At 41.1% G+C, this 12524-nt stretch overlaps 1 protein-coding gene across 13 annotated transcripts in view; it reads left to right on the plus strand.

The window, feature by feature from the left end:
* The window catches only part of CAMK2G (calcium/calmodulin dependent protein kinase II gamma), a 118095-nt gene that overhangs the window by 80688 nt on the left and 24883 nt on the right, over positions 1-12524 (plus strand). For all 13 annotated transcript variants that reach the window (XM_027649369.1, XM_027649381.1, XM_027649368.1 and 10 more), the window contains 3 exons: positions 1880-1963; positions 2603-2645; positions 8808-8848. In XM_027649369.1, coding sequence (XP_027505170.1) covers positions 1880-1963; positions 2603-2645; positions 8808-8848 — 168 coding nt within the window. The remainder of the gene's footprint in view (positions 1-1879; positions 1964-2602; positions 2646-8807; positions 8849-12524) is intronic.

Genomic DNA, 12524 nt, shown 5'->3' on the forward strand with positions numbered 1-12524 from the left:
AAGCTTTTGTTGTTCTGTGCATGTAGTTTCTGCCTTGCCACATAAGTATTTTTCATTTTTTGCAAAGTTGGCAAGGAAATCGCAGAACATAGCTGGGAGTGGGTGTAGGGGAGGACAGCAATGATGCAACTTTTATCTTTGAAGGATGAAATAGTTTCACCTAAGTCTAACTGGATGCTCTTGTAATACCCCAACATACTTCTGAGATGGGTCTAGTGTGTTCCTTTACTCATTTCTTTTTGTAAAACTGTGGCAGTTTTGTTCTTGTACCACAAATTAACAGATGAGCAATTTAAGCTTACTTATGTGAACATCTGTGTAACAGGAGTGTAGTGTCTGCTCTAAAGTGATGCAAGTTCCTTGGAAGTCAAAACTTCACACCAGCTGAGGCTTTGCATATCTTTCTTTTTCTTTCTCCTTGCATGTTTGTAATCAATAGCAGTTCCTGTATATTTACCTTTCTTCCCAATGCCTGTAGCCAAAGCCGTATTGTGATAGCCCGCTCCCTGTGGCAACATAATATAGAGCAGTTCAAGAGAGGCTTTCCTTCTCTGAGTTATGGGGAGTTTGATTTCACTTCACAGACACGTTAGCCTCTCACCAAAACTGCCTCCTGTTGAGTCTGTTGCTTCCATTTGCTCTGCAGTCCCTGTGTGTGCAACATGCATTTCCTTTCTGGATATGTATGGCTCCTTGAAAGTAAATGTTGTAGGAAATCTTAAGTTTATCTGAGACACTGACTTTCTTAGCATCAGTGAACTTCTGAAGCGCCTGTCCTTATTCTTGTAAGCTTACATTGAACAACTGGACATCACTCTCACTCCTAAGGAGACTGAACAAGCAGTGACCACCAACAGTTGTTAGAGGACAGTTTGGCTACATTCTCCCCACACACTGCTGAGTGTACTGCAGTGGGTGACTAGCTTTGACAATAGGATCAAAGCAGAGACTTCCCATGAAACTAACTGAATATGAGCATGGTTTAGAGTTCTTTTGGATATTGCAGAATTTTTTTCAGGCAGCAGAAAGTTAGTGGAGGCTTTGTGCACACTGATCTGCCAGGTTAGTAATTCACTCACTGTCCTTGTGAAGGGAATTCAGGCTTGTGGCTCTATGCAAGAGCAACAGCTACTTTGGCATTAGTCACTGCTTTCCTCATGTGCTCTAAATGCTTGGCAGCATCAGTCTCTGATTTCTTCATGAGATCTCAATGACTGCAATGCTTCTGGGAAGTTGTCTTTCTTCAGCTGAGGGGATCCCAGTCTGCCGTGGATGACAGATGTGCATCACTGGCTAGAGGTTATGCTCAGGTTTTTGCGTTGGCACAGTAGAACTATATGATCTTTCCTCTTACACACTGAAAACCTATTTCTGCAAAACTGATACAAAGATGCCAAGGACTCTGCTAGTCAAGCACTTACATTCGGGGGTTGCCATGTCTAGGAAGGCTATTGCTCACTATTATTCACTTGCTGCTCAGAATTTCCCTTTCAAGCTGTAACTAATGCAACGTAGATCTTTTCTGTAGTGCCTCTGACTCAGTCCCTCATGAGTATGCTTGTTCATTTGGCTTTGTCTTCTTACTGTCTTAAGTCATGTGAGTGCCTGAAAGGCAGGGAGCATTGATTCTCGCCTGTACCTCAATCATAGAGTTTCTTAGACACAGTCCTGTGATAGCATACCTTGATTTAACACATCTGGATGGAAGTTTTTAAGTTGTGAACCCATTGCAGTGTTTTGCAGCCATGCAGTGGTGAGAGGCTTGGCCACGTCATCTTGCACGTCACAACTGTGTACAAGTGGAATGAACTTCCCTGTCTGATTTGGTTAAGGTATGTTCTTGATCTGTTCTTGATCTTCTGCTGTTCTTGTTTTTCAGCAACGATCCACTGTCGCATCGATGATGCACAGGCAGGAGACTGTGGAATGCTTGAGAAAGTTCAATGCTAGAAGAAAGCTAAAGGTAAGTACATCTTAATTTGCCTTAAGTTTGTTTTTAATTCTCTGAATTTGAGGTTAGTGCCTTCCTACCAACAGTGTCTTTTTTCATGACTAGTGCATTTTTAGAGGGGTACCTTATGTGATCCCTCAGTACGGACTACTGAAGTAGTGTATTGAGGAGCTAGGTAGTTTCCTTCTCCAAAGCTGCAAGCTTCCCATGCCTCTTCTGCTACATATTCACCCCTTCTACTTTCTGCTAGAGAGTTGAAATAGAGCAGCTAGTCCTGGGCCTTTTGGTTGTGAACACTTTCTGCCTTCCAGTACTGCTGTTACCAGTTGCCTGTAGCTGGGGCAGAGCCTCTGCCATCTGCCATTTGAAAGCAAGGAAGCAGCTATATGTCTAAGCATAACTCTTAGTGCCATTTTAGATTTCCTAGGCTATCCTGTCTGGCATTTAGGTGCCACTCTAGAAAGGCAGGACTCAGAGTGGTCCCGTGTCAGGCCCAACCACCCACATGTGGGAATCCTGGATACACTGGGACTTTTCAGGGTAGCATTGGTATATCTTTGCATTGGCACCTGATGCATTGTATTCTCCATGGGTCGGCCCAGCCCCTTTCTCAAGTGACACTCTATTATCCCTGCTTTCTCTTCCCCACAGGGTGCAATCCTCACAACAATGCTTGTGTCTCGGAATTTTTCAGGTAAGTTCTCAATGTTCCCATCCCTTCCTTGGTTTTGTTTTGTGTGAGTGAGTTGGAGTATATTTTAACCATTTAGGGGTTGAGTAGGAGGGGAGGAAACATGCTTTCAGTTCATCATAGTGTAAAGGTGGTCACTTTGCCTTGGCTGGTGACCACTGTAAAATAGGAAATTGTTTGTGGAGGAGCATATGGTGCTGTAGTATGGTACAGAACAGAAATGAAGTCAGCTGCCACAATCCTCTCATGATATTTTGTTAGCAGATTACTTTTGGGAAATTCTAGCTGGCATTGTTGCCTTTCCCATCATAAACCAGTAGTCAAGAACTCTTATTAGGTGTGTCCTTTAGACCTGAACCAGGGACAGGAAAGTAATATTGGTGAGAATAGGGACAGGAGCTATTTGGATATTGTATTACTTTGACTCATCAAAAATGGGTCTGAAGCATCTAGCTATTAGAGTTTTCCTTCTTGGAGTCTCAGAAGTGGTTTTCATCCTTTTAAATTTAATAGCTGGTAGTTTGGCTCCCACCCAACTGCATTACGTAGTGCATTTACTGAAAATGCAAATCTCAACATGCAAATTCATGCTTTTTGGAAGATGACTGTCTTGGCTCAGCACATCTAGGTGATGCAGTCTTATCTGTGTTCATTTCCATTTGGGTGGAAAACCTCTGTTTGCAAGTGCTTTTTGTTTATAGGATTGTTTGCATTCTTTACCCTCCTCGCAATTTTTTTTCTCTTTCTAAAGGGCAATCATGAATGCATGAGTCAGATTTTTTTGCACCTGACTACAGTTACTTTCAAGTGAAACTCTGCTATATGGATTCTAAGTGATGATGAATGAAATGGAAGTGTATTAATTTCATCTAGCCATTTACAAATGGTAGATACCAATACTTATGTTCTGAGTGGCGTTACAATAAACCTTTAATTGCAATGAAAACCCCTGTGAAATGGTCATTCCAGCATTCAAAGTGCACATTCATGTATACATTCTTTGTGAAATCAAGGCAGGGTTTTTAGCCTCCTGTAGGGTGATTTAAAAAAAAAAAAATCAAATTATGTGAAACCGTGCTACAATTAAGGGACATCCCTCAGCAACTTCAGAACTTTTTTTTCCTTGGTTCTTGCTTTGAGGTGAACCTGTGCCAATACGTCAGCATTACTTGCTGGTACAGTGATTTCTCTTTACTGCATTTCTCATAGTTTGGCCTTAAAGAGACAGAATGATTTTTTTCCATTCATCTGTCCCAAGATTGTGTTATTACAGGACTTAAAAATTATATACTCTTTTCTGAGATTGATTCTGAAATAACTATTTGAGGAGCTGTGGGACAATGACAGGGCTTCCACAGGACTATACAAAACTAAACATTTTCTTGGGCTTTATGCTGGTAAGAACCATTTTTGATCTATTTACACAACTAGTTTTTATTTCACTTAATTGATGATTCTGAAGTAGAATGGGGTTTGATTATTTTTTTTTAAACAGAAATTTTAGGTTAATTTTTAGTCTGCAAATGTTGTAATTTCTAATGAAGCTGCAGAAGTGCTTGGGTATGAAAATCTCCTGTGGCCTAGATTTTGACTACATGAAATGCCAGAGAGAAGGGTTCTCCTTAATGGTGTGTGACCCTATACATCCACTTAATCCCTGAGCTAGTATGGAGGAGGAAAAGGCTTAATCTACTCAATCTTCTCTGTCTCAAGGACTGAAGCTGCTGGACCCACTCCAGCTAACAGCTGAAGCGAAGGAAATCCTCAGTGGCCCATAGTGAGTGCAGGGTTCTCAGTGTCAGTGAGTTCTGCTTTGAATATAAACTGTGGTCCCAAGTATGAGACATTTAGATAAATTGTCCAGAAAGAGATGTCATGAATTTAGATGCAAAGCCTTCATAGTCTCTGTGGAGAGTAGCAATTCCTTATGTTTTTATGTGTTTTTTAAATGGGGAAGTCATCTATTCCTGTTTTCTTTGCAGGACTGTGTGTAATATGAGCTTGACTTCTTTTAAAACTGTAATTACTTTTTAATTTATTTAGGTTTTTTTAAGTTGCTGCAGTTGAAATACATACATCTGCTGGAATTGAAGAATAAGTGCATGCTAACTAAAAAGTTAGGAAGTTCATGTGGGAACTTTGAGTAGAGCTCAGACTTTCCCTGTCGTGACAGGTTATCTAACTGCCCTTGAAAAGTTCTGAGATAGCACTTGTTTCTTTCCCTAAAGACCTTAAGGGATTTTTATTTTCTCTAATTGGGTGACACTATTCTCTGGGCCTTTAAAAGCCCCATTCCCAGCAGACAGGAAACTAAATTTATGAAGAGAGAAGCTTCTTCCTGTCTGGGGATGAGATCTCCTAAAAGCTTCTTTCACAGATGTTTTGAACTGAGAGGAAAATGAAGGCTCATGTGACCCCAGTACCAATTAATTAGGCACGATAGTACTGTCTGCAGGAAATATGAGAAGACTCCTGTAATCCTGTTGTCCTTACTATCTCCTGTGTTGCAGTTGTAATATGGAGTTCCTTCACTGGACAGTGTGGTTTTAGCCTGTGACAAGTTGTATGCTTAAAGAGTCTGTAGCAGTATTCTTTTTCTTTTTAGCCCATAAAGAAAATCTTACTTTTTACAAAGAAAAAAAAAAGTTTTTATTCTGTTATGAGTAATTTGTTGCTTGCTAGGTGCCTTTTGCCCCAGGACAGTTAACCTAAAAATAAAGGAATGTTATCTGGCTCCTTTCTCAAGTTATGATATATTCAACAGTTTAATATTGTCTGTTTATGATTCTTGTTGAAGATTGTGTCTCAGGCCAGCTGTAGGCTGCTTGTTAAAAACAGGTACAGTTGTACTCCTTTCAGTATAAGTCAGGAAGTTAAAATCTGGTTATAATAAGAGATTTGTAGCTTCTCTCCACACTCTGGTTGGTATTCACTCAGCTGTGAGAGAGAACTTTGTGATTTAAATTTCCCTGAAGGATTGTTGGGGTCACACTAGGGTATACACAGGATTATTTGGGTGCTTACATGTGGCTTCTGATGTTCAGATGACCCGAGAAAACACTGATCTGAATTCACTTACAGAATACAGAAGTACAGTCAGGTAAATCAACAGATTAGATCATATGCATGAAACTCCTAAGCCATTTTCTGAGAAGTAAATTTATTACTAGGAAAAAGTAGACAGGGTTTTCAGAGTCTCCTGCAATATTTAAGGATCTGGGCTCAGTTAGGTAAAACTCTCTAAGTAAGTCTGCTATAAGCTGAGTGAAAGGATGGAAAAAATTGGTCTTCACCTTAGGAGCAGCCATCTTCACAAACTGAAGTTGTGGACTTCAGTATGTAACTTCCATTTGCAGCTTGCCAGAGTGACATGGATTTCATTACTGTGTTTAAATGTTTATCACTATGGCCAGAGAGTCTAGTTTATCATTAAGAGTGGATGTAAATTATTCTAATAATTCCTTCTACTTTTATCTTCCTCTCCCTAAAGTTCAGGAGAGTTCTGGGGTGCGTGCACGGGAGGCCTTTTGTGTTTCTCTTCAGAGATTAACTGGAGGGTGTCTTGTTAAGCCAGGAACAGAACTGTGTTTTTAAGTTGCTGGGTTAGCAGCATGTGCTTTTGTATTGCTTAATTCTAGAGGAACTCTTAACTCACTGAGAAGAGGGAATTTAATCCCTTTAACAGGTAGAAGAAGTGGGAAGGATGAAGAAAATTAATACTAGTATCTCATGCCTGGAAAACTGCAGAGCATGGGTATAAGATCATTTCCTGAACAGTAAAGAACCTGCCTTCATGTGTCCTTGAATTTTTCTCCTCTGTTGTCTCTTAGCTAATCTGCCTGTCTTCTAAAATTATTATTGTTACAGGAAGTCTTGTCTGTTGCTTGTGTAGAAATTCCAATAGCATCCCCTTTAATTTCTGTCTTACAACATGTACAGGTTGACCTGTGGGGAAACCTGCATGCTTCCCTTTTGTTTGAGGTGTCTACAGTCAACTTTGTGAGTGAATGCATTTCATGGGCTCTCCAGATCCTTCTAAACCACACTGTGATGCATGAACTAAATACAACACAGACCAAGTTTCTTTCTACAACACTGGGGTGCTGACAGGCTTGTGGGAGAGCAGTGTGTGCTGTGCAGAGGTACAATCAGGGAAGGAGGCTGGATGGACAGGCTGCACCAGGAGACACTGGATCAGCATTACATAGTGCTGCATGGAAGGACTCTCAGATGAAGTTGCTTTAATGTCGTAGAACATGATTTTAGCTGTCTTCTGTCCACAAAGACAAATGTGGAGTTCTGGGAAAACTGCAGAAAGTGTGAAAAATGTTGCTTCCCTGATCGTCTGGGTCATTCCCAGAACATATGGTGGTACTGTTTCGCTTCTCTGATGTTTGGGGGTTTTTTCACTCTGAGGATGTTCCTTTTGCCATATTTGTTAAGTTGTAGAATCCTTTACTCCTTCTGAAGTGTTGTAAGGCTGTAACAGTTTCTTGTTTTCAGCGGTTGTTGTGAGAGATGCCTTGATGTATGTGTCGTATAAACGCTGGACCTCTTTTGACCCCATAGTCACGTTGTTCTCCTTCTCACTTTCATGTAGAGTCAACGTGGTCTTCGTTGTGCCTTGAAGGTGGCAAGAACTTATTTGTTAGATGCAGTCTTACTATGCTTTAGTATGTGTACACTCAGCAAAGAGTCTGTTGCAGGGTAAATCAGTTGCTTGAGTCACTTTGCCCACCTTCATGTGTGCACTTTGGAACACTGTGCATGATTTTTTTTCCAGTGTTCTTGGTTTCTGAGAACTGGACTGAAAACAAAATCATAATCTAGTTTTATACTTGCATTAGAGAGTAGAATTAGGAAAATAATTCAAATATTCTAACAAGCTTGTATGGGATACCACCTCTTTGCTGTGAGGAGATGCTGTAGTCATTTGCACCAGCTCAGCTAATATTGTCTAGTTAATCCATGTCTGTAGGGTTTTATGGTAGGGAAAGCAGGGTGGAAAATGCTGTTGACACAAAATTTGACAGTTGCTTAGGTATTGCTAAAACCTTTTCTGCCTAATATTGCTGCTTCTAGAGAGACTAAGCACTCTGTGCATGAGTTGGTCCGCATGTCTTTGGGAGTGAAACATTTCAACAGGCATGTGAGCATTGTCTTAGGATTTGCCTTTTCTCTAAGTCTCATCTTTGCTGGACCTCAAATCCAGGTCAAGTACCCAGACCCTTATGCTTCCCAGCAGCTGCTTAGGAGAGCTGTATCAGTGTGCTGGTCCAGTAGTTGTCTAGCGTGCTGTTTATGGAAGTTGAAACAACTGAATATGTTCTTCATAAGTAGGCAAGATATGTTTTATATCTGTTGAGATTGTAGATGGGATCTTACTGTTGACAGTGGTTGTCAACGTACCATTTTGCTGTAGTAGATGGAGCAGCTCCTTCATCACTCCCAAGTGTGTCTTCTGCCAGGGATTTGTTGTGGGCTCTCTGTGTGCACTTATCATGCTCTCAGTTTCATTGGTATTGCCAGTTGTTCAAGCTGAGCACAGCAGACAATCTTTATATTTCAGTGAAGAAATTCAGCTTAGTTCTGGTCTCTTTTGTCATTCTCTCCTTTTTTTTTTTATCAGTTATCAGATGCTGACTTTTGCACTTTTTCAGTCTCTTCCTTTTAGCTATCCAGCTATCCCCAGGGTAACTGTGTATAGCAGTAATTAGGAGGCCTCTGCATTATCAATGCCTCCTTTATAAGCCATGTCTGTTATGTGAATGGCTGCACCTTCAACCTTCATCCTGTTGCAAAGATCTGACAGATTTCTTTAGCTTTTTCCCCTGTAACTGCTGACACTTCTGGATGGGGTCACAGTGTATGAATGGAGGATTGAAACAGAGGAGCTCTAAATTATCATTTCAGACTTGGTTTTCCTGAGATAGTGAAACTGGGAGCATTTTTGCCTAAATAAGTGAACAGTAGATAGGCTGGATGACCCTCTGCTATCAGGATGAATTTGATGAGTGATTTGGTCTGTTTTCCATGTCTCTTGCTGTTAGAGAGGAATTAACAGGATGGTTGTCCTTCTGAAGTTTTGTGCATTTCTGAGGGAAGTGGGGAGAGAGAAAGAAGTCTTGAAACCAAAATCTGACCTACTTCTGCTTCTCTCCACAGCTGCCAAAAGCCTGCTGAACAAGAAGTCAGATGGAGTGAAGGTAAGTTCTTGCTTTCCCATTTTACTGTCTCTCCCACCATCTGAACAGAAGGCAGCCACTTTCTCTGTTGCCCTTCCTCTTCCAGGGTAAAACTACAGCCCTATCCTGTGGCTGGGATTGCTATAATCACTGTACTGTTATGGAGCCCCATGTAGGATCTTATTGTTCCTTACGTGTACCTTATACATCACACAACTAGCTAAGTGCACTATTGTAACAGCAGGAATTCTTTTCCCCCTTTCTGTATGGAGAACTGGTCAGTGCTGTGGATTAGAAAGACCAAGGACTTGCTCAGTTGTGACACATGCCTCTGACTAGTCTGTTCTGTTCAGTGCAGAATGCTTCTGAATATGGATATTGTCAGTGACTGACGATACCCAGCAGACTCCATGGAAGTTTCTTTGTCTATCCGCTTGGAGAGATGCTGAAGGTTGAGCTGGGAAGAGGGGTCAGGAAGGAGGAGCCTCCCAATGTTCATGTTTGGACAGAATGGAAACTGAGTATTGTATTAAGGGTTCAGTTTGTGTGCCTGAAGCTGAGGCACTCTCCTGTTCCTTTCTGAGGGGAATTATTTTTTCCCCACTCCGATGTCACTCTTTGTGTTGCATGGTCATTGTTTAATTCTGGAGGTCAAATAGACCATTGCTGAGGCTGGATGCTGTTGCAGGCAGTAGCCTTTTACCATCTGGTGCTGGCATAGAGATAGTTGAAGGCTACAGCACTGTCCTCCCCTAACTGTTCCAAAGGATAGTTGTTCTCCACATGGAAAAGAAGGGCTAGGTTTACTAGCTTGCATTTTCATTTGAAGTCCAAACCTTTCTCTACAGCTCTTATGGGAACAGTTCATCTCCTGGTTTAACATTATGGACAGTCTTCATTCTCCCCATGCTGGGGGTCTGACATGCACACTGCATGACCAGCACACTTGTTCTCTCCTGCTGTCTTAGCCCTTTTCCACTTTAATGAGGCTTTGTTTCCAGAGGGCTCGCAGTACAAGCAGGCTACTGGAAAAAGAGGTGTTTCCAGAGGACTGGTGTTTATTTTGGAGACTGCTCTAGTAAAACATGTATTCTTGAAGTCCTGCAGTGTTCTGCCCTATTTACACCCAAGGTCTGGGCTTTTTATTTTGACCAAAATGCCCTGTGGAACCACTGTTCTTGGCCTAGGATGCTTGTCTTTGAAATGTGCCTGCAAGAGTGAGCTTTTGTGCCATTGCACAGGCCTGCCTCTTGTACAGATATGCATTGAACACATGCACAGTAATACAGCAAGTGTGTTAGAGTTGTTGCATCTGTTGATATTGAAAACATTACAGTCAAATCCCAGTGGAATAAGAATGGGCTATCCCAAATGTTGTGAACTGAGAACCAGCAGGTGCTTTCTTCAAAATCCCAGTGAGGCAGTGGAGAAGCAAAAGAAAAAGCAGCAAGTATTAACACATCTACATAGTTTTGTTACCTATCTAGAAAAAAAAGAGCTTTCTTCTCAGGATTCTTGATTTCCAACAGGCTCTCAGGGAGTGCCACATCTTGGGTTAAAATCTTGCAAAAATGAACAAAGGATATGCCCACAGATTTTGAGGCACAATTTCCTGGTAATGTATTTACAAGGAGACCCTGTATGTTAGAGGCTTCCAGCTCCATAGAAAGCTTGTGGTGTTTGGTTCATGGAGTACATGGTGTCTTCCTCCATAAAAAGGATAAATCTGGATTTACTTCTTTTCAGCTCTTCACAGTATACGTTGTTCCTCATATTTATAATTGAATACTTGTGATAAAGTGTAAGTAAAGGTAGATTAGAGAACATAGCATTCTCTGTACATGGTGAATGAGGTTGCCCTCTGGAAACCTTTTCTCTGCTTCTGCATGACACTGGAGACTTTAAGTCAAGAGTCTGCATGCAAATTCCTTGCTCCAAAGTGTTAGAGCAGTCTGGCTTTGCAGTAGGAACCCCAGTGTTGTCCATGAGGGGCATTGCTTGCATTCAGCCTGGGCTGAGGGCCCTCAGGAGAGGTGTTTGTTTCCCATTTTCCCCAAATGGTGTCTATCTTTGGATGTGGCTTTTGAGTCCCCATTTCTCTAAGTGTTAAAACTCAGAAATAAATCAAATATTTCTTATTGAAGCTCCTGTTTTGCATTACTCTTTTGCTCAATAATACAGACTTTTAAAAGTACAGATTGCTTTTCCCCAGTGCTCAGCTCGGACAAGATAGAGAACAGGTCTGTGTATGTTTATTAGTACATCCTTAACACTTGTGTTGTAGGATTTCTGTGGCTACATGCTTACCTCTTTACTTGCCCCTGCTGTCCAAATGTGTGGTGCTGCATCCTGTTAGTCATCCCGTGGAAGTGTAGCTTTTATCATGTCCATTTGCCTATTGGAGCAGTACTGGCACACTTGGCTGCTGTGCAGCAGTCTCTGTGTTGGTCACTGTCTGGTTGTTGGCCTCACCATTGTGACCAGCATGCTTGCCATGTGTTGCTCCTTTATGCAGGAAACTTGTAATTTTACCTCCACTCATCTTCTCACCCTGTGCAGTTCTGACAAACACTTGTGCCAGTGTCTGGTTGAGTTAAGAGCATCTGGTCTTACATTAGTTGTAGCAAACAATGATTTTCTGCCCATTGCAGTAGTGCAGAGCACAAATACTGTGACTTGAACACTAACTAGATTTTCAGCTTTGTGGTATCCTTTTTACTCCCACTTCCTATATAAATAATTCTACATCAGATGTAGGTTTAGAACAAGCATTGCGTGCTGTATTTTTAACTGTAGTCTGCTGCTGACCACATGCCATGTGGTTAGGCTGTTTCTCATGTTTCTTCCAGATAAGAAGACTGGTTTGTTTGGTGGTTGAGTTTTTTGTTTGTTTGTCTTTTACAGCCTTCTTGGAATTAACTCCTTATGGAGTTTTGAAAGAAAATACTTCAGTTTCTTCACTGATTTTATCTGATCCAGGGTGACTATGCTCCATGAGACTTTTGTCACAGATATCCACACAGTAGATAAGAATGGAAAGGGTATTTCTTCCACAAATGGATTATTATACTAGTGTAAAATTAATGACTGTAAAGACATTGAGGAAAAAACCACCATCAGTTTGTCTTATTTTACTTTCTGCTCAACGTAACTTTCCCATCCTTTTGGCTGGTACTCAGAGCTGCCTGTGCTAGAATTCTGCATTATTTGACAAATACAGTAGGAATTTCTATTACATAGAAGTATGCAAGCTTGGGTGAGACCTATACATCTTTCTCATGCCTTCTTCCCAAGAACTCCTTGAAAACGTGTATTAGTAAATATCTGATGGAAGGTGCAGCATGTAGTTGCTGATTTAGCACAAATGAGAGAGAGCAATGATTTATTAGTCATATGTGGTGGTGGTATGAGCATCTAGTATGAGTTGTGTTGAGCTGATGTGTAAAAAAAAAAAGGCACAGTTTTTGTTTCCATAGGAATTGGCTTTAATCCTTTGCTGAATGAAGTTTAGCACTAAAGCAATTAGGATGCATGCATTTTACTTGATCAGACCATTTTGGAAGGGAGTAGAGGAAGCTTAAATCAGGAGGGGAAGATGGGAAAGAAACACTTTTTAATTCCAATATAGGTAGGTCCACACGGATGTTATTTTGATAAATTTCTGTGTATATGACCCTCTCCTCTAGCAAATTCCTTT

The sequence above is a fragment of the Corapipo altera genome, unplaced genomic scaffold (genome assembly GCF_003945725.1).
Source record: "Corapipo altera isolate COAL_440 unplaced genomic scaffold, ASM394572v1 53, whole genome shotgun sequence".
Taxonomy (NCBI): domain Eukaryota; kingdom Metazoa; phylum Chordata; class Aves; order Passeriformes; family Pipridae; genus Corapipo; species Corapipo altera.